Here is a 27,617-nt window from a genome sequence, read left to right on the forward strand (position 1 = left end):
AGGACAAAGGGATACCATTACATTAATGAAGATAGCAAGTGTAACACTACTAAAATAAACAGCCCATCATTCATACACAAACCTCATTGTCGTACCTTGTTGTTAAGATTGAGCACTTAGCAAAATTAAGACCAACTTATTTAAGCAGTTAAGTGTGAGGTTTAAGGTCTAAGCCAAGTGTGAGGTGATACTGCACGTCTGATACTAAATCATAATCTAATCACCATAACAGCATATGGGGGAAAGAAAGGATTCTTCAAAGTCACAGCTCACAATTTATGTTTTTTCTTCTAATACACTGGGTACTGGACGCAAACTGTAAAGGAGATTAGACAATGCCTTGGTCAGTGATTAACCAGCAAGGAACTCAGCTATAAGAACAGGCAATATTATTTAGTAAATCAAAGGTAAGCTTGTTGCAAGCTGTTATTTTAGTTGTTGGCCTAGATAATAAAGTAACTTCTTTCTCCTGACACACTGATATTGCTTGACTGGCTTCTGTGGAGGAGCACTTTAAAAAGGGACTGAAAAGTTGATGCACTTTGAGTTAGCTTTATTAAAGAGAAAACTACAGTACTCAACAGCAAGTGATATTAACAGCACATTTTGAAGCTCTCTTGAAAACTTCAGATGCTTTGCACGTATTTCATAGAGGAGCTCAGGATGGCCAAACCATTGAGTTTCCGCAGTTGAAAAATATGCCTGAAAAGACAATAGAAAGGTTGCTGGGGAATATAAGATGACCAACAATAAAAGTTTTCAGCTTCCAGTCCTCTGCTATATCACCCATGCCCAAATTGTCAAGGATGTTCAATGCCACCTTCGATAAATCACTCCTAAAGTAGCATGAGAAAGTTTCTAGATCACAGTTCCCTACAAAAAGGAAAATGAAAGTCCTAAATAATACCTGACAACTGTGCAAATTTATGGCATTGCAAATACCCCCCCCCAACCTAAGAAAATAAGGTGTTCCCCTTTTGTACCTCAGAGCAGATAATTTCTCTATTGCTCATTTGTGATCTCCAGCAGAAGCAAGATTTGAAACTTTTGGAAACTAAGCATTGTTCCCTGCTTTCTGCAATGGTTCAGGATGAATATTAACAAGCTGAGCTCAGTTCCTGTGCCTGGAATGTAGTTCAAGATCCAGCTGACTGTTTGCAGCTAGCTAGAGGTTGGCATACACTTGGCTGGCAGCAGCAGACATTCTTTGCTGACATTTATACTTCTGTTTTGCTCTTGTTATTGCTCTGACCTCTACAAAGGTACAACATTACTCCTCCTCTTTCCATTCTTCCAGCACAGGTAAAGCAATTCTCCTTGAAACACGTTAAGTAGGAACAGGAACAGAACTGTGGGGATAGCACCATAAGTGGCAACTGTAGATTTCATGGAGTATTTATGTAAACTAACGATCTGCCCTGTACCTGCTTGCTCTACATATGGAATCCACTTATACAGGTCAAGAATTATCATCGGCTAAGAAACAGATGGTGTAGAAGAACAACAGTCTTTTTTACAGTACCTTGGTTCAGCAACACAAAGCTTCCCCAGAGCAATCGCTGCATTCTCCTGCACTGAAGTTCTTCTAGCATTGCCACCAGCATGTTTCAACAAGATCATCACAACACTGGAATTCAGTAACGATGTTGCTGCTCCAGGAACTACAAGGCACTGGCCAAGGCAGAGTGCAGCATTGCCTACAATCATTTCATTCTCTGAGTCCAAGAGCTTCAGCAGCACACTGAACCCTGGGAGAAAGAGAGATTAATTGTACAGAATGCACACAGATTTGTTCGAGTACCACTGATACTTTCTCCTGTCTTTATCTAAACTCCCAGGGAGCGAGCACTGCTCTGTGTTGGGTGTTTTTCTGGAAAACCTGGAGGAGCAAGGACTTTCATAAGCAGCTCAGCTTATCTACTTCTGCAACCTACACTAATGTACAGCAGCAGAATAGTTTGTCTGTACTGGCACAGAATTGCATAGCTCTTGCTGGCATCTGTAAGCAGCAGCAATGTCTCAGGCCACGGAACCTAGCAACATTCAGGTAGACCACTTTCTAAATAAATTACAGCCATGGCTTCCACGTGCATGAAGTCTCCTTGGGGGTTACATAAGTTTGCTTTGGTTTTCTTTCATGGTCCCATCTGTTCTTCCAGATCACATCCCACCTTTTTCTGCAACATCATCTGCTGAAAAGGCACTGCTGCTCCAGACAGCAACAGTGGCTGGTGAATAAGCTGAACTAAGCGGCCCATTTGGAATGCAATCTTATGTCATGGGACTATAGCTCAATTCCATCAGGCTCCTAGCAACAGGGCAAAGTCTGGGTTGGCAAACAGAGATGGAAAAAATAAGAAATTGTGACTTCTCACAAGATTAATACCCAGAGTTTTGGCAGGAAGAATTAGAGTGAAGTGTTATTGCTAATTTGTGGAAATGAAAGCTCATTTACAGATGACAGTGAAACTAATATGGGGTGTACAATAGGAAGATGATGCTCTGAGAGGCTTTTCATGAGTGGAAATCCTTAGGGTTCAAGTTGAACTACATGAGCTGACAGTTTCTTGACAGGTTCAACCATTTAGATAAAACTTAAGTATTCTCTGTTGTAGTCACATTAGCATTAATTGAACTTGCATTGTAAAGCAATCCAAGCAATGTTATACCGCATGACTAGAGTGAATATACTCAAAAATACCCTAAGACACCTGGCCTGATATTATCACTCTGTCTCCATATCCATTTCCTTTTAATACCAGGCTAAATATCCACATGTAAATGAAGGAAACTCAGCCTCAACTTCTGCAAATCACATGTTTAAGTTTTCTACTTTAGCCACTAGCTTTGGGAAATACAACCCAATTCAGTTACATTTTATAAGCACTTTCTTTCAGAATCTATATACTTCTGGCCCTGACAAAGCATACCAAGCCATTTCACTCAAGTAAAGCACAGTTTCTCTAACTCGGGCTCATTATCTGATGCGCCTGTTTCCATCCACACACAGGGCTAAGGATCACTAAGCACTGTTTCAGGAGGTCAGATACCATGGCTGAAGTCTTGCCAGATTAAACACCAGTGTTCAGGTCCATTCTAGAACAGAAGAAAGTAATTGGCCAATATTGAGATTACATCTCTGCATCCAGCTTCTGCTTAGTCATTTACCTTTATCTGACTTCACGAGATCTTCTTGAGCTTGCCTGTTACTTCTGGTGCAGATGGAAAGGGTCTTTATACCATAATTGCATGTAGTCTCTCCTCCAGCCTAGATTTGTTTAAAGCATACGTTAACAAACATACCCCAGTTCATACCCCAGCTTGCTCAAGGTTACAGAATAGCTTAGGTACCATGAAGATAGGTGTTCCTTCTGCCTAAGCCCAAATACCAAACTAAGACCTTTGCAGAATATGCATCTCAAGATGAACACAGGCTGAAAAGGACACAAGAACCATCTCTTTCCTGCTCCCAAGCTTGGTTCAGTGCTCACAGATAAACAGTGGAAAGGGCTCCACTGCTTTTCAGTGGTCCAAATCAGATCACACCAATTGTAAGCTTCAGTCCTCCAGCTGGGCCCTGCAGTTATGGGTTCTTGAATTTACAGGCGTCTGGAAGCAGAGCTGTGCACAGGCATCTCACTCACATGGCAACAACTGGGAAATCTGGCCTACAGACCAGACTACAGAAGGCAGTCTAGTCTCCAAAACTGGCTACCTAGCTTAAAACTAAACTTGAGAGCACTGTTAACAACGGACAACACAGATGCAGACAAATGAAGCCAGTGTCTGCACAGGTCTTTCTCATAGGGAAAACAAGCTAAACACAGGGGCAACTATGGCTTTCTTAAGGGATAATACAAGCAGAAATAAATTGCAGTTTGTTAAATTCATTTACTTTCAAAAATTTGATCATTTTCTTCACCACCCCTCCTTTCACTACTTCTTCTACCGCCGAGGAGGATGCTGGCAGGATGCGACTTAGCACTCCAGTGGCTCTCTTAATTAGAAAACAATGTGAGAGAGGTTAAAAAACCACAAAGTTTATTTGTCCAGACAACTTGCAACAGTTTTCAAATTATCTTGGTTTTGCAGAATAAACCCAAAGTAATTACAGTCATAAAAGAGACATTTACAGCAGTATAGCAAAGAACATCTTCAGGACATGACTTTTTTATTGTTACTGGAAACTGCACTTAGCACAGCTTTTAGAGACTCAGTGTAGAGAGAGATGAGACCAAACTGACACCAGGGCAACTCCCTGTAAGTTTAGTTACTTAAAAAATTCCTAGTAGAAACAAGCCCAGCACTGCTGGTACTGAGTCAAGTAAAGCAGATCAGAACAATCCATGTGAATGCAGAGAGGTGAACAGCCTCTGAGTTCCCATCTGCTCCTACCTATTTGCCTTGAATAACTGCTGCCTGTGGGAGTGACACACCATTAACAGGAGCACAATCTCCTAAGTATGATTCACATACAGGAACTGTGAAATTAAACAGCTGCTGAGCACCCAAATTGTTCTTGCTCCTTTGCTTCTAGATTTATTATTTTTTCTGAAGAGGTTTTATATTGACAACCATCCTAAGGATGAAATTATTTGTAAGAGCTTCTATCATGTAGATTTCAAGAGACAATGAGAACCTCTTGCATCAAACCATATAAAAACCTGACAAATATAAGCAATGCATTATTTCTTTACTAGTAATAATCATTGGTTTAGGCTTCAAAGCAGGGCAGGAGTTTGCACTTAAGTGTTCACGTCAGGTTGGCTAATATAATCTTTTGTTAGTCCATAGATATCCCACTTACTGTGACAATCCTTCCATCCTTATCCCTGAGGAGAGACACGCACCTGCCACTTATGTCCACAGCAAAGTACTGAAACAACAATGTGAAAACATCAGCTGGGAAGTGATAGAGCAGAAATGGGTTAATAGACAAAGTACTCTACAACAAAGAATCCAGTGGAGATCAGGGCACACATGGCATTAAGTTACTAATACTTCAGCACCCACATGTAACAGAAGAATTTCTTCCTTCTTGATGGAATCCTTAGTTTTAAATAATTTTGGAATGTGCCACGTGTTTACACATATTGTATAACTGGAGACTGATGCAGAACAAAACATTTATACTACTATGGAAAGGTATGTGCTTGACACTGTATTTTTCTCATAACTGGGAGGAGGAAAGGGAAGGAATTTTGTACACCTTTTCACTTCTTAGCTTACTTGTCCATTACCCTTAATGATAACCTTAAACACCAATAAAAATGAAGAATTAACTGAACGCCAGCAAAATCCAAGGTTGGCAGCCTGAAGAATATTCACAGATCTTGTATACCTGGATAATCACATTTGATTCAAGCAGCAAGTTCATCATGAGGCCCAGAACTGCAAACAAACACTGCTGGTATTTGGATGTGCTCACATCAAAGTATTCATCCTGGATACAAAGGAGAGAAAAGCACAATCAATTCAGAAGATCAAAATATGCACTTCCTCAGTCTTCTGTGTGCTTACTTACATGATGCATCAGGGGAGGAATGAGGGAGCACTCAGAAGGAAGAACAAGTTCTGTGGGCACCAGAGCTAATAACAGCTTTTTGATACAGATTCATTCTTGTGTTTGTTTCACTTTGGTATCTAAAACTGCACACTCCAAACTTGTGATGTTTAATCAGGTAACAAGGTTCTTTCCCACCTTCTGAATTCTTCAGTTTCAGAGGACTGAGTTCATACTGCATCCTTACCCTGAAAGGGGCCACTCACAATAAGGGATCACTCATTCTCTCCCCCCACCACCAGTGCCACCTACTGACACAGCTTCTGAGACCTCAATCCAACTACTAGATTCGAAAGATCTCAGTCAAAGGTTCAGAGTTATTAAGGGAGGAAAACGAACATGATCACAGAAGTACCATTTCCACAAGAGATAGGGCTGATAACACTGTTCTAGGAAGCCATCAAGTTTCTTTACCACAAGCTTTAGGCATGCTTGCCAGCACTCTTTGCACTCAGCCATCTGCATTCGAATGACTCCGTCTGCACACAGATTCCCCATGATGCCAATGCAACGGGCAAGGGCTGCCTGGTTCACCAGCTTGGCAGAGGTCTGAAGAGAACAGTGGAATACCAAGTTAAGAACAAATGACAAGGAAACAACAAGTACATGCTCCTATCACTCTGGCAATGGAAAATGGGATTCCAGAATCAATCTTACCTATGTTAAGTCCCAACAGCCTGAAGTTTGGAAATCACTCCCATTTTCCCAGTTAATCTCCTGATGTAGTTTTAAGAGTCTTGGGAAAAAGTGCCTAGATTCACCTCAGACTGTGAATACTGCCTTCTACCCCTTAGCTCACAGAACAGCCTCTGCTGCAGCTGTCATTCCAGTAAGGTGCTTTCAAAAGGCAAGAGCAATAAGCAATGTAAAAATGCTACAATTACTGCATTGTATTGGTGCACATTTGGAGAAGTGGAAGTGTTTTACTTTCCAGCTCTATTTGCTGTCCTGCAACAGAACAAATCTTCCCTATTACCTTTCCTCTTCTCGAGGACAAGTTTCTGTACCAACAGTATTATAAGTTTGCAGTTTAAATAAACATCCAGGAAAGGGATCTGAACCACTAAACATCTCTACCTTGTGACCTGATGCTGTCTCTTCACCCTGGTCTTTCAGATTAGAAACAGAAAAAGTCACTATCCAAAATACAACCGGTTGGTGGCAGTGGATTGAAGTCACATTAAGAGCCTAACACAGAGCCTGACAGATGACTGCTGGGAATCTGCAATCGAGTCTAGAGATTTTACTGAATATAAAACTGGTAACACCTGGAACCCAAGCACCAAGTACGGGAGATTGAGAACATTTTCCCAAGGAAAGCATATGACAAAACTGGATTTGTTATGCCTACAGAACTAAAGGCACAATAACTACCGCAGTTCTGCCACTGAGGGGTTCTGTCTAGGAGCAACTGGCTATAAAGAGTGGTCGTAAGCCATGTTACACCAAAGTAAACCAGAAATACGGACACTGAGATCTTTCATACCAGCAACTGGGTGAATAAAGGTAAAACATCTGTGGAAAGCATGACACGACACTGGGTTTTGAACCTGTTGGGGGATAAAGAAAGCTGCATTTGGACACTTAAAGCTTTAAGCAAAAATCGAAGAAGAAGGTAACACAACAGCAACATAAAACCAAGGTAAACATCAGTCAGCAATGTACCCTCACAGCAAAGGCAGCCAACAGCCTCTATCACTAGCTCACTTAGTACATTTTGAAGTACAACGTTTTACAAATTAATGAAGAAATATACGTTACCTTTCCTCTTGAGTTAAATCAGATAATATGTTCATGGCACTGCTAGCCTTGGCATCAGTGCTGTTGACAAACATCATCAAAACCTGCAGCCATCTGTAATTCCATAAGCCAAAAAAATCATGTCAGCTTCAGGTTAGTTATTAAAGACCCAAATTATAGTTTAAGTGCACCAACACAATTAATGATTTATGACCAATCTAGATATACTGTGCTCTCCAAACACACTCAGTTACCTAACAGCCATTAAAACAGTGTTTCAGCACTAGATTCTCTCACAGTATTTCCACATGCTCCTCTACTGAGCTGAAATTCCCTGCTTCTCTTCTCTAACTTCGTAAGCACAGTAAGAGAACCTATAGTCTCACCACTTTTTGTTGACAAGCCCAACTGCCAAGAAGCTCAATGTCTGCAACTTTGCATTCTGAGCACCCTAACTCTTTTAAAGCAATCAGGCCCAGGATCTCTTTCAGAAGGTCACAGGAGATTTATCTGGCTCCTGATATTTCAAGCCACAGTAATATTATCTGCCTTTTATTAAGCATTCTCTCAGATATGGCTATTTCTGGAGCTTCTCCTCCCAAGGAAAAGTGTCTCTGGACTAATCTTGTATTAATATAATGAAGTGTGTACAACTGCTGGAGAATCTTTTCTGTTCATCCATTACTTTGAACCATGTAGTCCCAGCCAATAAATTAAGATTTCACCTCTGCTTAACTCTAAAAGGAAATACCAGGTTAGTAAGATAAAGGCAACAGCCTCTTCTTTCTTTCTCCACTCTGAGTCATGGCAACACTAAATAATCATACCAAATGAGGAGACTCACAGCCTGAAACCATGAACTATTAAAAGACAACAGTGTAAACTTCTGACTGCAGGTTAGACAAACACACAGTGGTTTAAAAAGCTATGCTTCAGAATTGTATGAACATCTTCTAGAATAAGCCCTTCCTACCTAGTTTTGCAGACACTTTCAGGTACAAAGTTTACTAAAGTTTTCCTCACACCCCTAACTTTTACTTTTGCTTAGCTAGGCCTATCCCTCAAGGACAGAAATCTCAACGTCATTGACATGAACATAATGTCCCACACTGCTAGGGGAATGATTTCCCAACGTCTGTGAACCCAGGCATTAAGGAGATTTGTCTAAATAATAGCAGTGTTTATTACTTGGTTAGATCCAGGTGCCTGACCAGCAGTCTCCTCCCATTCTCATTCTCTGAGTAAAGATAAATTAGTGCCAATGTCTCCTTTTGGATCTCCGATACCCCTGAGGAAAGCAGCTTTGGCAGCTGTGCACTCACATCAGGGTGAGTCAACAGAAGACGCTGATTTTCTTCTGAATAAAACCAACAACAAAAAAAGAAGATCCAAGGGCAATGTCATACACAATGGCATCACTGTTACTCTTTTTTCCTAGATGCTGATTTAAGAGGTTTAATGTCTCTATTTCATTCACTAATGTGGGGTTTCCCCTTGCCTTGCAGCATTAATATTCGCCTGAGAATCAGCTGGATTCCATGATTTACAAGTCAATACAGGCACTGGCATCAAGCATTCTGTGTTTTCCTTGTGTGGCAATTTGCACCACTTTACTACCCACCACCACCCCAGCCCATTTCTTATCTATGTATATACTCCCTAGAAACAAGGGCTGCCTCCCCAGTGACTCCTGACTGTGAATGCCAAAGAATTTGCCTTCTCTAAAGGGAATTCTATAAAACTCTGTTTTTTGCTGGCGTAACTGTTTAAAAACAAAATTATACAAGTAATATTATCTTAAAAGCAGTAATAATCACAGGGAATTTATTTTCCACCCCTTCAGTAGTTTTAATACGCTCATAGAAATAGACTGAAAATTTCATCTCGTAATGAACGTATCTGCCAAAATTGTGGTTGCTGCTAGCAGCGCATGCCAGCACTTGCTATTGACCTGTAAAACTTAGTTTACAATAAGGTCTAGAGGCAAGCGCTCTGGGAAAGCGATGTTCATGCCAAACATCAATTTCAGACACAGTAAGCGCCATACTAACAATACATTAACAATGATTAATGTTGATTATATATTTTTTACCGTTCCCAGCGCAGACAGCTTGCCAAAGGAGCAGAAGAGAAACAGACAAATCCACTTCAGCAGCGTTTTTGCTCTCTGCACAGAAGCCCCTAAATTAGAAATGGTGGGAAAAAAAAAAGAGCAAAGGACAGATCAAACAATTAGGTCTTTGGCAATGCCTCACAGAGATGAGGATCTGCCACAAAAACACTTAAGCTCATAAGCTCTAAACCCAGCTCCTTGGTTAACTGTTTTTAGGAGTATGGCTTTCCAGAGGACTTCCCCTGATAGCAGATTTATTATCTACTAGGTCTACTCTACCCTCCACACACACAGACCTTATATGAGCATTACATGGCATCATAAAGGTGAGAAAATCAGTTCTGCACCCAAAACATTGATGAACCCTCAAGAAATCTCTGTGCTGCAGTCCCACTGAGAACCTTAAAGAATAGCTCTCCTGCTCCGTTCAACCAGTCGTGCTGTTCTGAACCTTAGTTATGCAAAATCTTCCAATCGCATCTTCTTGTTGCCATTGTCTACCTGAACCTGACTCAAATATACATTCAGCAACTTCAGCAACTAAGTGCTTTCAGATTTCTTCTCTATCAAGCTGTGTTTTTTTTAAATCAGACCTGTTCTTACTGTGAGATAGGATAACTGTACAGAAATAGGAAACAGAAGCAGAAACTCAGTTCTGTTCACTGCATCTAAGAAAGCACTGTTTGTATTAAAAGGCAGAAATGAGTCAGTCCATTCAGACATTAAAATCTGCTATTACATTATCTTCTGGTCATTTCATCTGCATTTCAAGAGGTGATTGTGTTTCTTGAAAACAGTGTTTTCATTTCCTCAGGCTCTAACACCCTACTGTTTTCCTCTGGAGAGCTCTTACCCTCTTACAATCTCGTTGTCTCCGAGGATACTGAATCCATTGTTTGTTCTAAATAAAGTTTGCTCAGTACCTGAAAAAGAGATAAACAAATCAGCTCTGTGATCCATCTGGCTGACAGATCATTGTGAAGGCAGACTCCTGCTCTTCCCTAACACAGTGTTAAAAGAAAAGGTCACTGGATCAACAGCTCTGGGGAAAGAATGCCATCAAAAGAGAACAACTCCAGGAGTGCTACTTGAAGTAGAGGCAGCTTTGAAGCTGAAGAGTGCTCTAATTCATGCCTGGTGCTGTAAAGGACAGCTGACTTCAAGTTAAAGGCTCTTTAGGAAGACTGAAACATGAGCTGGCTTTGCAAATCAATATGCTTTAGCAGGGAATTACAAATATTTCTAAACAAACGAAACAGCTCTTAAGAGACCCAAATCTATAGAATTCTTAACAGCTCAGCTACAACATTGGTCTGCTTCTGTAAAATAGACATAAATATCTACTACCCATAAATTTTGAAATATTAAACACTGCTGATTTTATGTCTTTACTATAGGAATAATTTTTCCTGTTCCTTAAGGAACTAATCCAATTGTATTCATCTGCTTGGATTACAGCTCCCATCATCAATAACCTTTACATCAAATACTTACAATCTTTCACAGTTCCAGCTAAAAGTCTGATCCCTCCTGCATAGTAGAGGACATTCTGGTCAGGTCTATGCAGTTTCTGCAGCAGTTCCTTTATGGACAGAGCAGCAAGGTTTCCAGACTCAACTTCCTTCATTGCTCTCTCTTCATCTCTCATTCTTTTCTCCTCCAAGTTTACCTCATTCATACAATCTTGGAAATCAAAAGACGACAAAGCATGGTAGTTAAGTGTTTGTATATGGTCAGCTTTCAAAGAGAGAATGAAGCTGATTCCTTGACAGAGAGCTACCTTCTACATACAAATGTACAGAATGACCCACAGCTCTGATCAGCGGAACAGAGTTTAAAGAAGAAACAATCTGAAACAAAAGCTGAGTGAAGAGACTCCATCAAAAGTTCTGAAAAGCACAATAGTGGTTTTGATTAGGTTCCATCTTGATCAGAAAACAAGGGGTGACAGGGTAACCATTTCTATTCCTTACCTTTAAACAGGCTTTCCTTTTGGGGATCGATTTGTAAGATCTTCTCATAACACTGCCTGGCCTTAACAGAGAAAAGAAATGGGCCACTGTACTTAAGTGTGGAAAATAAATCTTATGGAGACACACAAGTAAAAACTTTCGTAATTAAAAGTGTAAGTTGACTATTATTAGAATTATTAGTCTTTGCAAAGCACAGAAAGTTCCTCTCAAGCCTGAACGTTCAATATACTTTCATTTGACCAGTGCTTAAGATCACAGATTTCTCTCTTTTACACACATCACTACACCAAAACCAGAACAAAACATGGTCTGAGGGCCATAAAATTTAGTCAGCTTACCTCACTGTAGTGTTTAAGTGACAGATGAGCCTTCCCCATTAGAAAACAGGCTTTAATACATTTTTCATTGCACTGTGTTAAAAAAGAAATTATTAATTTTTACCTTTTAATATTTTCACAGCCTTCTGATTAATAGGTATAGCTGCCCAAAATAACTGTAAGCACAGAACAGGGTATTCATCTACTAGAGGCATCTGAAGATTATATGCTAAAATATTACCTCCAGGTACCAACTTTCCTTCTCAATGCAAGGAGCACTGGCTTTGGTTTAGTTAAAGGGGGAAAGTTGCTATTCCTAGTATCCTTCCCAGAAACCTGCCCTTCAGGCAATACAAGCAGAGCCCCATGCAGTTAGGTAATGCTAAGGCCTATAATTCTATAAGTCTATAATTTGATTACTTTTGCCATGAATTAAAAGTTAGGTTATCTTTTCCCATTCAAATCCCTGTGAAAAATACTGATTTCTTGAAATGATGCTGCCGATATTGTTAATAATCTCTTAACCGTGTTGCAGTCCTAAGCATCACTCATGTAACACAACTGAATTCACATTCAGCTCTTTGGCATTTTATAGGGTATCTTCACTTTTCAGATCAGCAGATCTGATCTTTGTGAGCTTTGAGTCTCTTTCCCTATTTAGAAGGGTGCCAATGAGTGTAGTTAATAGCTTATTATCACTTATTAAATACTCTTAAGAGCTAGAAAAGCTTCTGCATACAGGCAGCACTGAGATACTAACTGCTTTAAGCTGCTCAAGTGAATTTAGGATGCAGGAATTTGTGCAACACCAGCACATCTTTTCATTTCTATTAACAAGTTGACTTCTGTTGTATCATCAGTTACACACAAGGATCATTTGACATAATCATAAAAGACAAAATCCTAAAATTACCTTTAATGCCCATTCACAGTCACCAATGGCTTTTTCATACTCATGCACCTTCAGGTAGGCCTGAAATAAAGCCAAGGGAGTCCAGGCAGAATAATGAGAGTATTTCAATTAACTTCCACTAACTATTGTACAAACCCACCTAATTTAGACTGCTCGTTTGTCTGGCCACTGATTTAGCAGGAAAAAACCCTGCTGTTTCTTCACTTGTCCTCTATCTACTTGGAGTTTGTAATTTAGAATAAATGTAATGAACCAAAATACAAAAGCAGTATAGTGGTAGCTCATTCCCACATGCTGACCTGTGCTCTGTTTGTGTAAAGCTCCTGCTTATTTCTCAGTTTTTCCAGACCTTCAGTGTATCTCTGAATGGCTCTGACATAGTCTCCTTTCCTGAAGGCATCATTTCCCTTCTCTTTCAGAGCTGCAAACCAACAGACATGCATTTAAAATACCATTTGGGTTTTATTTCCCCAAAAGGTGATTAAGGAAACAGAAGCCATAATCTCCCGTTGGAATAATCACAAAAATTACAGTCCAGCTTCACTGCAGTGTCTTTATTACCCATCATTTGCAAGAGACCTCTGAGTTATTCAGTCCACATGATCTCCAATGCTGTTTCAGAGAGAAAACTGAGCTTGTCTTTGCCCCATCCCAAACTCATATCATAAAGAGGACAGCATGGAGAAGTAGAGGTTGCAACAACTCTGTCAAGTATATAACCCTGTTATATCCAGCTAATCAGCTCTGTGGAGAAGGCTGGTCTCACATAACCAAAGCGCTATCTCAGCCTGCATGAGAATGACTGTATCAGAGTAGCTGGACAGCGTCCCAAACCAGCCCAGTTCTTGCTAAGTAGTCTCTGGAGGCATTACCTAGAAAAACCTTTTGCAATTACCATTTGCTAAGTGTTCATTTCTCTTCCTTTGTTTAGCACGTTCTTTTGCATCCTTTTCCAACATTGCCAGAAAGCCATCTTTGAACCGGGAGAGTTGGTGGTGTTTCAGTTACGGTTGTTGTCAGGTAGGTTGGTTGGTTTTAATTAAAAAAAAGGAAAAAAAGCATCGTTAAAATCAATCTGCAGATAAGGGAAATAGGTCATTCCTAAGGTATTTCCAAGTTATTTTGCTAGAAAGAAAATACTAAGGGGATATTTCAACAACTGAAGTGGAACACAAATGACAAGCCCATGCTGTGACTGAGGATTTGCATACTTGCCTTGAAGTATCTAACCTCTAGAGACAGACTTGTTTCCTTTTGAATTCAAAATACTAACCTTTTAGATGAGACACCAGAATACAGTAAGTACACTAGCAAGCCTTCTACCTATGAACAAGTACAGCCATATTTATAAGATCCTCGAGTGTGTTCCCAAATCTGCCTGAATGTTCATTAAAGTCACTAGAAAAGTTAGCTTTGACTTTGGCAGGAGTGGAATTCAGTCTTGCATGAAGTAACAGCAACCCTAGCTCCACCTCTGCTAAAACAGACTGAAGAGATGCTAAGTACCAGAGGGAGCACTGTCCTACCTGCATTCACAGCCTCTGCATTTGCCACATCCTAAAAAGAGAGAAACACAGCACATGCATGTACACAGACAATGTAGTACAACCCACAGCAGCAAAGGAACTTTTGTTCCTTTGTTAAGTTGTTCAAAGCTACAGGATGTCTGAAATATCCAGGGTGATGCATACAGGGAATAGGAAATTGACATTTGAATAACAGATAAGGATTTAATAGTTTCTTATATTACTGGAAAGCTTCCTGTATCTTTCCCGAGGCAAATCACTGAAAGCCAAACCCTACTGCAGGAATCAAAGCCTAGTGAAATTAGTGAAGGGACTCCTGTGTCTTCACGTGGGTTTGCTCAAGTCCCTGAAGCACAGGTAAAGCTACAAGTTACGGCACCTCCGTGCTTGCATTCAACTCGGATAAATCCCACAGAAGTCTTTGGTGTTATTAGCGGGCTTAAAACAAAGACAATGCAACATCAAGGACCTCCCAAGAGCATAACTAGTGAAAAACAAAGTCACCTTCAGAACACGCTTGTAAATACTGCTCTGATTTTTTTCTCCTGGGCAAGGAATATGGGTTAATTATTTAAGAGCCCTAAGCCGCACACAGCTTTGACTTCAAAGGGAATAAAGTCCTTACAGAAGCTCGGGTGTTGATGACTGTTCTGTTGACTGTAGTTTTGCTTTCTTCCTCCTTGTTAGTTTCTTGATCATGGAGCCTTTTCTCTGCTTCAGCAATGGCTTTTGCATTGACAGCCGAGTCTGGGGAGCTCAAGCCTTGCACTAAATTGGCTAAAAAGGGAATTAAAGAAAGAAGAGAGAGATAGACAGTACTCTAAATGATCCTGGAGGGACCAGGAGCTCCGTTGTGCATCTGATGAGATGCTTTTGAGGGCACTGATGACCAGGATAACCTTTATAGATGGAAACACAACTTCATCCCGCTTCCAAGGGCTCCCTACAGCTTCTACATGATAAAAATTCCCAGGGTTAGGAAGCAGCTCCTGGCATCCGCAAACCCTGACGCCTGAGCTCCTAAGGACGCTTGGCACAAAACGAACTGGGAACGAGGGGTGGGAATCTGACTCTTCTCCGTCCCCTTTCCACTGTCTCCTTTCAGCCCTTAGTACCGTACCCGCGGAACACGGCGATGTCCGTCCGCCTCCAGCCCCGACACCGGCCCCGGCCCCGCTTACCGATATCGTCCACCCGGCGGAGGAACCGCTGGAAATCCCGCTCCTGCTCCTCGTCACCCACCATGGCCGGGCTCTGGGGACCGAGCTTTGGGGACCGGAGCCACCGAGCCCCACGGCGCGCAGCGCCGCGGCCGTTACCGTGGAGACTACGCCCTTGCCGTAGCGTCAGCGGTTGGGGCGTGGCCATGCAAATGAAGGGCGGGGTCTCGCTGGCCGCCATTTCGCGGTGGGGCAGGGGGCACCGATGGTTCCAGCCCCGGTCAGGGCTCGGTACCGGCCGGCCCCGCCGCATCCGGGCCTCCCCTCCCTCAAGCGTAACTCGGGGCACGGTGAGGGGCAGGAGCAGCCACGGGCACTGGGGGGGAGCTGCCGCGGCCCCGCTGCGCTGCCCGGTCCTCCGGAGCATCCCTCGCCCTGCAGCGTGCAGCAAGGGGGCCCTCTGGTGGCCAAACGCCGCCAGTGCCGTGCGGGATCGCTACAAGTGAACCGCGCGTACGTTGTTCGTCAAGCACTGAGATTGTACCGCATCCACCCGCCTCCGTTCTTCACGGACGGTTCTTGTAGATAATGCGGTACTGCAAACATGCGGGACAACAAAACAGCGCTCAGTACCTGAATACAGAACCGTTTTGCCCACTGTGTGCTACAGACTAGAATAAGGAGGAACTCTGTCAAGAACAAAGGCTGGAAAAAACCTATAAACGGTGTAAAAGAGTCAAGAGAGCAAAGTCAAATTCCATGAAAATAAAATGAGCTATGAAGGACCTGAGAGCCTTAATCTGGAACCTGAATTCGGAAGTGCAGTGACAGGCACCTGCTGAAAGAACCCACCACCAAAAAGATGGATTATTTCCTGTGCATTCTTCTTATCCCTTTTCCTAAAGCAGTGAACATACAGGGCAAATCACAGCACCTTTGCTGAAATAGCTTTACAGCAAGCCACAGTATAAACAGCACTCAAGAACAGAGGGCAAAGCTCTGGAGAGTAAGCAGAAAGGACAAGGGTCTTCCCTTGGGATAACACGTACTTCAGCTCGTACATTTACTTTCTTGTATTTCTGTGAACAATTCTGACACCCAAGTATTCACACAAATCACAGCTCTAATTTAGCCTTCTGTGCCCTAGGAAATCAATGCTTAGGACAGAATTCAATTCGATTCATCCTACCTTCGTCACGTTCAAGAACCCAATCCAGGATGGGTTAAGGGCACCTTTTGAAGCCAACATTCACATGTACACCCACCCCCCTTCCATGGCCAGTGAAGAGAGAAACAACTTTTTAAGGGGAAATGCGTTTGCTCCTGATTCACATTAGATATGAAACTGCATTTATATGGCAGTTATCTCAAGGAAACTCCCTACAGTGGGGCAGAGAAACTACACCATCCCACTGCCACCATCAGAGCCAGCTTGAACCACGCAGCACGGCTGCTTCACTAACGTGACTGTGCAGACAGTTGCACTTCCTGCTCGTCTAGAGCCCTGAGCTTCTGACAGATGCTTAACTCATGCTGTGGGCACGCCCCAATGGGACTGCCCATTCGCATTTATCTCACACGCAAATACAGCCCTGGGAATCCGTATCTCTACACAGGACCTCGCAGAGCATCTAAAGAAGAGCGTAGGCACGAGTTTTTTTTTTTTTTGTAGTTTTTATTTGAACACAGTATTCTGACAGAATGCAAAGTCAAAATCCTCAGTTAGTATCAGTATTTACACCAGTGAGAATGGGAATAAAGGTGGAACCGATGTTTCACTTGGTAAAAAGATTTTTTGTTTTTTTGTTTTTTTAACAAGATAGAAGGCCCCCAAAAGTAGGGAATGCTCGGTAAGGATGTCAATGGAGGGTCTGAGAACAACTATCAAAACAGCCTAGTGTGAAAACGTGGGGTTTGAAGGCTCCATAGAAAAGTGTGAAAATAGAACTCCACTCTAAAAGCTGAACAACTGGATGCACTATTATCATCTTTACGTATGGTGCAGCATGAAATGTAATCACTCCACAACTAGAAGCTCATCAGTCTGCATTGCCATATAGATATATATGTATGGTATGGATACATATATAAACATATACAGCATAAACGGCGTCAGGTTGGTCCCTCTTCAAAGGTTTAAATAAAAGCAATGAAGCCAAGAAATGGGATACTCCTAAATTAAAACAAATCATTAAGGGAAGCATAAAGCCATTCAATCTACAACTACTGGGAGGTGTCACGAGGGCATTAAAAAGGAGTTGGATGGACACTCCCAGTGTTCAGGCAATCACAGGGTTCACTTCTGCCTCGCAATGGTGCTTGCTCTATAGATCTCAACACAAACCCACTGCAGACAGCAGGGTACTTTCTCATGATATGGGTGCTGGATCAAGCTTGGAGCTGGGTACTTTTTATGCCAGAAATGCCGACCCAGGTGGCAAATTACCACCCTTTTCAGCCAACAAGTGCTCACCAAAGCCACTGGGCATGCTCCTGGTTGCTAGCATCGTGCAGCATTTGTTTCCTAGCAGCTGCTCAGCTCTCAGAGTTACAACTTTGCAGGTATAACATACAGATGACAAAAGCAGGGAAAAGCTCTGCAGAAATGAGGAACAAGTTGTTGTGGTCATCAACAGGAATGGAAGTACAAGCTACCTACGCACTAGGCCTCCCTGAGGACTCTCCCCAGCCGTAGACAGACCATGGTAGCTTTTTGTGCTACATTTTATGGATTGATTTCTTAGGAAAAAAATCCAAATTTCCCCATAGTTATACCAACACTGCTGTGATGGGTCATGCAGGGACCAAATTGGACACAAGGCTTTGAAGTGAGGACCCATCCTGCCCCATTAACCTGCTCAGGATGGGTATTGCATGAGTGTCTATGCCTGCATATCCAGTCATCCTCCATTTGCATCCCAGGAGCTAAGGAAAAAACGCAAAAAACCCCACACTTAGCAAATGACAAGACCATTATTTTTTCACAGTTTGAAATTATGTGATGCTACTGTAGAAGACTGCATACTTAGAGGAATACACTTAGAAAAGTGGCTCAATTTACCTGAGCCAAACTGCAGTCTACCCACCCCCATCATCCTTCTGTTCATCACCTTAGCACAACAGAATGGATGCCATAGTCAGCTCAGTCTGATTTTTCATTTAAAGGCTTCTGTTCCTTTTAAGAGTTGTTCTCTTTTTCTTCTTTTTTCCTGAATATTTGTTTTTGAAACTGAACTATCGCTACACCTTCCACATCCAAACTATGTTGAAGCTTTTATTATTTCAATACTATGACAAAAAACACGTTTCACACTAAAATAGTCACGCACCCACAGTGCACAAGCTTGCAGATCTAAAGTAGAATAAAAAAGGAAACAAAATCAAAAAAATAAAAAAAAAAAAAAGAGAGAGAGAAAAAAACCAAAACCCCAACAGAAGGAACATCTCTATACAATGGGCTGGTCTTCTACTATATGCCTTCCTTCTGCTCTTTTCACCCCAAAAATCTCAGTGTTGCTCCATGGCTCCCAAAGCTAAACATCACTGATAAGCTCCCCTGCCCATAATGATAATACACATACATCAGTGCCCTTTTCCAACTGTTATGCCAAGATACATGAAATCACTGGGAGTGCTGGCATTGATTTCCAGGCACTCCCTCTTGATTTCATGGTTTTGATTTTGCAGAGCATGGATGGATGACTCAATATGCATGATGTGATAGAATAATTCAGTTGGAAGGGACCTACAACGATCATCTAGTCCAACTGCTGATGGAGCTGGCTTTGCAGGAGGGGTCCTGGATGCTGCCAAGCACCCTTATGCAGTTAAGTCTTTGCTTTGAAATCGGCTTCCTAGAGTCAAAGGAAATGGTATTTACTCACATACTAAGTAGGAATTGATGTAGCCAAACATCTAAGACCAGACCAGACCAGCCCTAACTGTACAATCTCCCTTCTGCTCCTCAAAGCTCCGGGAGGGTTCCATGAAGGAAAGGGGAGAATGTCCTAAATAAGTGGAGATGATATTTCTCTTATGCAGTCAGGCCCAGGTCCAGCAAGGGACTTCAACTCTTTCTAAATTTAAGTATAGAAGGACTCTTGCCAGCAACCCTCTCATTCCAAGTTAAGATGTGTTTATACAGATTGCTGGATAAAGACCTTGATTGGTGGCAAATGGTTTGAATACCCCCACCCCCCAAAAAGAAACCCAAACCAAACCCCAGCATTACTTTTCTTCTTACTCCAGTAAGAAATAATAATAATAATAATAATCATAATAACAACAACAATAATTAAGAAAAGATAAAGGGGAAACAACTACTGTAAACATCCATGTTTTAAAATGTCTCCCTTAGCAAAGCAAGCATGCTGCTAACCTAGTCTCTATAAACTGTATTTTCTTTAAAAAAAAAACAAAACAAAAAAAAAGGCAGCTATTTTACACATACACTTAAAGACAACAAAAGTTAAAAAAAATAAAATTGTCAATTGTAAACACTGGAAAAAACAAAAGTTGGCAAAAATTAACATAAAATTTAAAGAAATGTAGAGTCTGAATACTGCAAATTGAAATATATCCCCCCCCGAAGCTGCAATTTTGGCATTCTTCCTAACAACTGATAATAACCCCCAAAGAAATGTCTACCGTGGAGAACAGAATTCAGTCACAAAGAGCTCGAGACACTTTGCTTACTGAACAGATAGAAGGTGAACAGAAATCATAACTTATTTATGAGGCTTTACATATTTCAAACTCGACTGAAAAGTATAAAAATAAATTGTGGACTTTGTTCATTAAGCGCCAGCTGCGCCGAGGGCGCAGTGGTTTATATCTGCTATACTAACGAAGGAAAGAACAGGGTCTTTTTTTTTTTTTGTCTTTTTTTTTTTGTCTTTTTTTTTCTCTTTTTTTTTTTTTTGTCTAGGACTAGTTTGTTTTGAGCTTCCCAACCACGCTGCAAACGGGATTTGCCATTTGACTTCTTTGACTATACCCAGGGTCAGCGGAGCCCTGATTTGGTTACGGGTTTAACCCTGTTTTTAAAATGTATTACTTTTTAAAAGCAAGTGCACAACAAATAGAACCTTTCTAGAAATCTTAAGGAAAAAACAAAAAACAAAAAAAAAAGAGAGAGAAAAATAAAAGGAAAAAAAAAAAGAGAGATTCCCCCCTCCCCCCATTTATGCATTTTCTGTTTTGTTTGTTTTTTTAAAAAAAGGCAACAGACACTAGAGGAATGAGATGTGTGTTGTGTTCTGTGTTTTAAATGCTTGGGTGAAGTCGTTCTGTCATTTGCTTTCATCTGTCGCTGGATCATGCTTTGCTCTCATTTTCGTTTGTTTGTGTGGCTTCATTGGGGACCGTCTTGACTTCTGCTGGAGGTGTCTTGGTTTCCGTTGCTTGCACTTCAGATTTGTCTTCTACTGGGATTTTCCTGAAGGAGAATCACCAAACAGCACAGTTTAGAGGCAGAGAAATACAGACTCTCTATTGCTGAATTAGTGATAAGAATATGTTTCTGGAATCAAGCAAGTGTATTGCCTTGCTAGGCCAAAATGAACATTTTCAGATGCAGACTTAAGTAAAACCCAACTCACACTCACCCCCCCAGCTTCATTTAGCTCTAGTGAAATCTTTTTTGATCTCACATACTAGTAGGATGAGGTCTCAGGATGCAGCAGAGGTGCAAGTTGTGTTGTGATGTGCAAAACCAGAAAGAAGGAAAAGGGAAAACTTGCACAGTTGTAAAGGAATTTGATTTTACCATCACTCATTTATGTCACCCAAATGTCCTATTAGAACAGACTGGCATTTTAGCTGAAACCCCTTTTCCCCTACAGAAAGTCAGTCCCAGAACTTCCCAGTATGTTGCAGGAAGGAAAACACAGCAGAACTGAATTTTGTCAAGCGTATTCACACAAGTGTAAGGGAGGTCAACATCTTCACAGGTCCATGAACCTGTCTTTTGGCACTTTACTGAACAATCAGAGAAGCCTGTTTGTCCAGTGCACTCATCACAGTCATGCAAAGTGCCACTCAAGGCATATGTGGCGGCCTTCCTGTGTGCCAGTTCCAGCCCATTAGCCACAAAGTTAGTCTGAGATGACTGCAATCTTAATTTATCCTGCTGAGTAGATGAGATGAATCTAGCCTATGGTTGCCATACTGATTTGCACCAAGGGAAGCAGATGAGCAGCACAGGTAGAAGGTGGCTGGATCGTCAGAACACAGCCAAGAATTCATTTACAGCACACAGACCGAGCCACATTAATTCAACTGAAATGCTTCCTTACTATGGGCAAACCATTCCCTTCCTCCTTTCAGCTCAGTACCAGATCACAGTTCCCTATGTGGCCTGCCTTTCTGTAGCACCCAGCATGACAGGGCAGTGGCTTTAGGTGCAGTGAACTGAAATGAACCTGCTTGGGAGCAGCTCAGCTACACTCATCAAGGCTGCCTGGTTCCTTCCAACCCTAGTGCATCTGCTGTGCCATCTAGGCTTTCCAGGAAGGGCGAGATGCTCCACAGCTGTGTGGGGCACAAGGCAGTGCTGTGGAACAGTCACACAGCAGGAACGTCTCCTGCCTCAGGGAAGGACGGGAGGACAGCAGGGAGGTAGGGAGACCAGAGCTGCAAGATGTAAAGGCACCTGAATAATACAGTAAAACAGCATGGGTTTTCACTCAGATCTGGAAAAGAGCCTGGTTCTGGGTCTACAGTACCTGCCTGACTGCTTTTCTGCGAGTGCTAACACACACTGCAACCGCAGTGTCAAAGCCAATGATCAAGGCCAATGCTTTACTCTGGATTAAATACAAAACTTGCAGAATGAGGTGATTTTCTTGGAGATGGAAAAAGTTCTAACCAAAGCTGTGATTTAGGTTATGCCTCCAGTGTGGCTGCTGTAACATAGCCTAAATTTAGCTGTGTGAGCTATAAATGTAGCTCGAGAACAGCCAGGTTTTTGGCAGCAAACTAACTGACAGTGCAGATCCCAGCATCCTCAATACACTTTCCTTGGCAAAAGCCAAAGATGCCTGGTGAACCCAGCCATGCTTTTCTCGCTCTCCAGTTGCAGTTTGACTGCCAAGGTGCAGACTCATCTCAACTGTCCAGATGGTTTAAGGCTCCAAAGGACCCCTAGGGCTGTCCTGCCTAGGGGCATACTGAGACTCTGAATCAATCAGCAGGAGGAGGTAAAGAGCAGACCCAGCACCCTGGATGAGGACTCATCTCTAACACACCATGACACCACCCTGCCAAGTCATCCTGACCCAATACGTGCTGTGACTGCTTCTCCTCTCTCAGACAGGATGGCATCGCTTCATCCTTTTGCCAGTCTACGGACAAATGTAGAGGTACCAAGCTTTTAGAGTTCGACATGCACTAGTTTCTGCCCTGCCTTACACTGAAAGAACTTCTGAAGGGCTCCACTGATCTGCTAGGAATTAGAATTTGGGTGGCTGTGCTCACTGAACTGCAGGAACTTGGTGCCCCGGAGGACAGCACTTCCTTTGCACCTAACTGACCTGTTTCTGATCTCTTTCATAAAAGAGTAACCCATGATAGACAAAGCTGAATACAAGTCTGAAGGAGAACACGTTTATGAAAAACTTGAGTTTGTCTTTTGCCTGCGTCCCTGGTACTGCCTATTCCTGCTTTGCTCCTGAACCTTTAAAGCCAAGCCCTGTTCAGAGGTGAGTTAGTTTGCTAAGGAAACAATGAGATTAGTTAAGAGAACACCCAACAAGAACACAGCACAAGCACCAGTGCACAAGAGACACAGCACACAACCAACAGAAGATTAAAGGCAGCCATACTCGGTCTTTGCAGGTGCAGCAGGTACAGAGCTGTCTGCAGTGGAAGAAGCAAGCTCGCGAGCTTGCCCACTAGTCGCACTGGCAGGAGTAGGAGTGCCAAGAGCTGCAAAAACATCCTTTGCAAGATCAATGTCTGGTGTCTTGAAGGTCCCTTCGTCCATTTTAAAGTCCTCATTCTGGGAGGGGTTTGTGGTGCTGCCTGAAGCAGCCTCGCTCTTCAGATTGCTTGGGTTCTTGGTTGTCTCTGTTGGGCTCTTCGCTGTACTGGGCTGCACAGCTTCCTTTTCAGGGCTCTTGGTGCTTGAGACCTCCTGCTTGGGCTCTGACGGAGCTGGAGGGCTAGTGAGGTTTGCAGGACTTGGGGCAGCTGGCTTGTTACCAGCTGCCACTTTGGAGGTCTCAGCCACGTTAGCAACAGAGCTGGGGCTGAGCACTGCACCTTGGTTAGACAGGACACTTGAAGACAGATTATTAGTAGCTGGAGTAGCACTCGGGGTATCGCTGAGATCAACAAGGGGGGCCACTTTGGGGGTGGAAGAGGGTGGTGGTGAAGAGACTGAGGTGGCTGCCCCTTTGGCTGGAGTAGCCTGGCCAGGCGACATGGAGTTTGAGTCAGGAATGGCCGTGGCTGGCAGGGCAATACTGGAGGTCAGCGTAGTGGTCTCGCTGGTGGGGCTGTTCTGAGCAGTGGCAAAAGTTTCAGTGATAGTGTCAGAGTTAGTGGTGCCCGTAGTTACAGAAGGCAGCATGTCCTCAACAGTGGCTGCGGTATCAGCAGGGTGCCTGTGAAGAGGGCAGGAGTAGAAGAGAAATAGAGACAATGAAGCCCGTAAACGACAGCAGAGGAAAGGGGAGAGTGCTGAGAGTGTCAAGAGTGAGAAGGGAAGTGAGTGGTGCAGCAGCAGCATGGCACGTGGTTACAACACACACAGAACATGAAGAGCTACTCAGAGGAGCAGAAACCTTTCAGTGGTCAAACGTGCAAAGGGTAGTAAGGGCTGGCTGGGATGACTGAAGAATAACTAGGAAGAGAAAAAGAGCAAAGAGGACATGGCCTTCAGGAATGGCTTGGTCACATAGATTTTGGTTCAGCTCTTAGCCAAACGTAACCCTGTCAACTTGCAGAGACTCTTCTCTTTTAGCCCAGCTTTCCTCTTGGCCTCTTCCACCTAACCTCACAAGGAAGCTTTCTACCAATTCCCTGAGCTGGTAGCCTGTGCCATGTCACCACACAACATGACCCCAGTGCAGGACCCCTGAATCCAGTCTCTCATCTTGGCCCTGTCCTTTTCCCTGCAAGCCTAACTCCTTCATCAAACCATACAGAATAAAATTCTTTTTCTCATACACACATGTAATGCATATATATATATATATCACCCATACGTGCAGCTTTGAGGTGTCGTTTTGTACCCCTTTGACCAAATTCCAGCCTGTTGTGTTAGCTGCAATAAGGTTTGCTTTAGGACAATGTCTGAGTGTAACCATGCTTTAGCAGCCATGATGGTTGCCTTAAACAAGTACACATATGTGAGGCTGGAAGAACAAATTGTTTATTCCATGAGAAGCCAGTGTGCCCGAGAACACCACCTCATGCTTATTAACACAGAGAAAACCATCACAGAGGAGATAATTGAGTTAAAACTCTGGCAAGATTAGCCAAGAAAAACAGGACAATATAAATCCCAGCTACTCCTCACTGCTGCGCATCTGCATTTCAGCGCTGCTTTCTCCTTCCACCTCACAGAGACTTCCAGCAGAGCCACTTTACCAGTGAGCCCCACTGCTAACCTAATCAAAGCAGGTGAGCAATATACAGATGGAAAAGCCTGACCACGTCAGCACTGTGAGGATTCTGCTGAAGGGCAAGAACCCAACTTGTGCCATCAATCCCAAACCTGACCCAAATATTTACACTTCCAGAAGTGAATTCCTCCCATTACTGCTCTAGCAGCTATGGAGAAGTACTCAGAGGACACCAGAACTGCAACAGACTAGGCAAGAGCTTAATGTAGGGAGCGTACAATACTTAAACCTTTCCAATCCCAGCTAACATGGCCGCACACACTCAGGCCCAAACCAAGTTCTTCAACACAAACAAAGCTCACATTAAAAAAAGACTTGCCATGCCTTCCCCCCCAGCATCCTGAGCGTAGCCGCTCTGCTGCTATCAAGTAGAAAGAATTGCTTCCAAGCACCCATCCATTTCTAGGGCAGAGCCCAAGCAGAAGCCGGTGCTAACTGGGGGCTGGTTTTGCTTTGGATCCTTTGCAGTGAACCTGGCCAGGTGCCTGATCTACACACTGGACAGGACTAGCAGGGACAGGTCTTTCAAAAAACATTGTCTACTCCCCTTTCCTTTCCAGTGCTGGAAATACGAGTCACTGAATCTTGAGGAAAAAGAGGAGAAATTTCCTTGCTGATACGTCACAAGTGGAATTTGGAGTTTTTAACCTTTCTTCTCTTCCTGCCCTAAGTCATGGGCATGAGAAATCAGGGATCAGGGCAAGGGGCAATGTACTGACTCTGTGTTAAGACTGACTAATGCCACATACTCTGGCTCCGTGAGTGGGGTGGTCTCATTGGGCTCTGTGTGTTTTCCCCCTTCGTGGTTGGGGGTCCGCTCCTCTTCAGTCCGCACCTCCACAATTGGCTCCTTGGACTCATCTTTCCTGTAACAAAGGAATTGCATAGAGATTGGCTCCCATTCACACTGATACCAGAAGGAACAATGTAAGTGATGACAGTACTCACGAGAAGGCAGCTTTGCCCTCCTCCATGTCTTTGCCCTTTGCTCCTGGGCCAGATTTGCCACACAAGTTGACAGCAATGCACATCAGCAAGCCACACTTGTTCAGGAAGTAGCAGGTGACATCCACAGCCACCAGGAGCAGCACAAAGATAACAATGAGAATTCCTACGATGGCAGCAGTCCCAAGGCCTGATGTTGGGCTAGTGCTGGCTTTAGAGACCAAAAAGAGAAGAAAAGAAGGCATTGTAGTTAGAAGGTGAGTTGGGGTTAGTTATGGCTCAAATTTGGCTATGCTTAGGTTGCAAGCATGGGAAACCTGCAGAAAGCGCACCCTCTCTTCTAGTAGCCTTGTGTTTTAACCAGTATTCTATCCTAAAGACATGCAGGATGAGCTACCTAAAAAGTCAGGTTCACCTGGACTTTATGGGGCTTTTCCATCTCCCTGGGCTAGGGTCTGGAAAGCAGACTACAGAAACCTCTTCTACTGTAGCATATATCCAGCTGGAATTCTAAAGGGCTGTTTCTCTCCACCACTTCCTCAAGATGAAGGCTGTGTTGAGGGTCTAGAGTGACTTTTGCACTGCCAGTCCAGTACAAGGACAAGTGCAAGTGAATCCTAGATTCCATAGCATGACTTGCCCTGGTGGGGCACAGACTACTGGGTGATACCTGTGGAGTCTCAGTGTTGGTTATCCCTTATACCACGTAACAAAAGGAATAATTAAAACCCTTCCAGGTATGACCCCAGCTATCCAGAACTGGAAAAGTGGTAAGCTTTCTATATCTTAAGCAGAGATAGCAGAGCTCATCAGTGAATGCTCATGGGTGTTTTGGCTTAGGCACAGACAACGATCCAAGCAGCCTTCTGAGGAAGCAGATGATACTTACAAGCAGACTGACATTGTCCTGGTGACAGCAGCTGCCCCCTCCACCACACCCAGACTCCACCACATTTCCCCAGCTATAGAATAGAAAAAAAAATACCTTGCCTTTTCCAGCAGACAAAAGGACAGCAGGTGAGAGGTGGTGATGGAGGCCTGGGAAATGCATGGGGTTGCCTATAACTACTGTCTTCAGGGGAAGTGCCTTTAGCTTTCTAGCTGCTTGTAAAATGCTCGGTACTTAGAAAGGGGGGGCGTGGATAAACACATCAGTTAATGCTGCCAAAGCCTGTGATCACCGCAAAACCAACAGGCACAGCCCTGAATGTTGCCAGCTGCAGCTTCCCAGCCTCTTATACCCTGAACACAAACCGTTTTTGTTCCCCTTATTTTAATCAGATGAATTCTTCCCAAGCTGCTCATCTGCAGGTAGAGCATTTGGTTGTTGGCTCATACCATTCAGCACCTCCCTAGATGTACCAAACTACTCACAACCTGCTTGTTAGTCTCAGCTGTCACATAATCCACCTTTTACTACAGGACTGTGCACTCAGTAAAGGCCTGTGCATCTGTCAGAGCTGCTTACTGATGTTTTCTGAGACAGCTGAACAAGAGCATGTTTGTCATTGTCCATTGGAGTATTTTGGTTTTGTCTTTTGTTTCAATTAAGATGTAATTCCATTCGTTTCTACTGCATTTTTTACTGCAGGATGTCACAACCCCCAAATACTTGGAATCATTTCATCGCAGAAAAACCCAGCAAAGCACCCCTTTGCCCCCAGCCTGACCTATGTTGGCTTTGACTGGTGGAGAGATCATTTCCAGGGCTCACAGAGAGAGCATCATCCCCCCCTCC

The 27,617-nt window shown here is 43.0% G+C and overlaps 2 protein-coding genes and 1 long non-coding RNA gene across 11 annotated transcripts in view; 1 reads left to right on the forward strand and 2 right to left on the reverse strand.

Annotated features, from left to right (window-relative positions):
- Window positions 1-532: 532 nt before the first annotated feature.
- TTC12 (tetratricopeptide repeat domain 12) lies at window positions 533-15,558 on the reverse strand. Of its 4 annotated transcripts, XM_057431952.1 has the most exons (21): window positions 15,327-15,558; window positions 14,771-14,922; window positions 14,146-14,176; window positions 13,515-13,592; window positions 12,919-13,040; window positions 12,620-12,679; window positions 11,728-11,799; window positions 11,390-11,450; window positions 10,911-11,099; window positions 10,270-10,339; window positions 9,396-9,484; window positions 8,492-8,660; window positions 7,325-7,417; window positions 7,050-7,113; window positions 5,978-6,112; window positions 5,342-5,443; window positions 4,808-4,876; window positions 3,896-3,997; window positions 3,169-3,268; window positions 1,523-1,748; window positions 533-702 (listed from the first exon to the last, which is right to left on the reverse strand). In XM_057431952.1, exons 1-21 carry the CDS (start codon window positions 15,544-15,546, stop codon window positions 627-629), a joined length of 2,280 nt encoding a protein of 759 aa, XP_057287935.1. In that variant the 5' UTR covers window positions 15,547-15,558; the 3' UTR covers window positions 533-626. The 4 variants fall into 4 exon arrangements, with proteins under 4 accessions (XP_057287935.1, XP_057287936.1, XP_057287938.1 ...); XM_057431953.1 differs by lacking the exon at window positions 11,728-11,799; XM_057431955.1 differs by lacking the exons at window positions 14,146-14,176; window positions 15,327-15,558 and having other exon boundaries at window positions 14,771-14,835.
- A 3,445-nt stretch (window positions 15,559-19,003) lies between these two features.
- LOC130611323 (uncharacterized) lies at window positions 19,004-20,452 on the forward strand. Its single transcript, XR_008975224.1, has 2 exons — window positions 19,004-19,131; window positions 20,233-20,452. It is a non-coding gene; the product is annotated as an uncharacterized LOC130611323 (long non-coding RNA).
- Window positions 20,453-20,545: 93 nt separating this feature from the next.
- NCAM1 (neural cell adhesion molecule 1) overlaps window positions 20,546-27,617 on the reverse strand; it is a 102,645-nt gene continuing 95,573 nt past the window's right edge. For 3 of the 6 annotated variants that reach the window (XM_057431960.1, XM_057431964.1, XM_057431959.1), the window contains 4 exons: window positions 25,883-26,090; window positions 25,684-25,800; window positions 23,129-23,911; window positions 20,546-20,742 (listed from right to left, as the gene is read on the reverse strand). In XM_057431960.1, the coding sequence (XP_057287943.1) occupies window positions 20,622-20,742; window positions 23,129-23,911; window positions 25,684-25,800; window positions 25,883-26,090 (1,229 nt within the window). In that variant the 3' untranslated portion in view covers window positions 20,546-20,621. The remainder of the gene's footprint in view (window positions 20,743-23,128; window positions 23,912-25,683; window positions 25,801-25,882; window positions 26,091-27,617) is intronic. The other 3 variants (XM_057431966.1, XM_057431965.1, XM_057431961.1) reach the window with 1 other exon arrangement.

Source organism: Pezoporus wallicus, unplaced genomic scaffold, assembly GCF_028554395.1.
Source record: "Pezoporus wallicus isolate ANWC-B61680 ecotype Strahan unplaced genomic scaffold, APGP_CSIRO_Pwel_v1 scaffold_8769, whole genome shotgun sequence".
In the NCBI taxonomy this organism is placed as follows: domain Eukaryota; kingdom Metazoa; phylum Chordata; class Aves; order Psittaciformes; family Psittacidae; genus Pezoporus; species Pezoporus wallicus.

Coding starts and splice junctions, on each gene's coding strand:
- TTC12 (XM_057431952.1), bottom strand. CDS start 15,546: ATGGCGGCCAGCGAGACCCCGCCCTTCATTTGCATGGCCACGCCCCAA. Junction 6,113..7,049: donor CTTTATTCACCCAGTTGCTG/GTATGAAAGATC, acceptor TGTTCTCTTCAG/ACCTCTGCCAAGCTGGTGAA. Junction 3,998..4,807: donor AGGATGGAAGGATTGTCACA/GTAAGTGGGATA, acceptor TTTCTAATTAAG/AGAGCCACTGGAGTGCTAAG.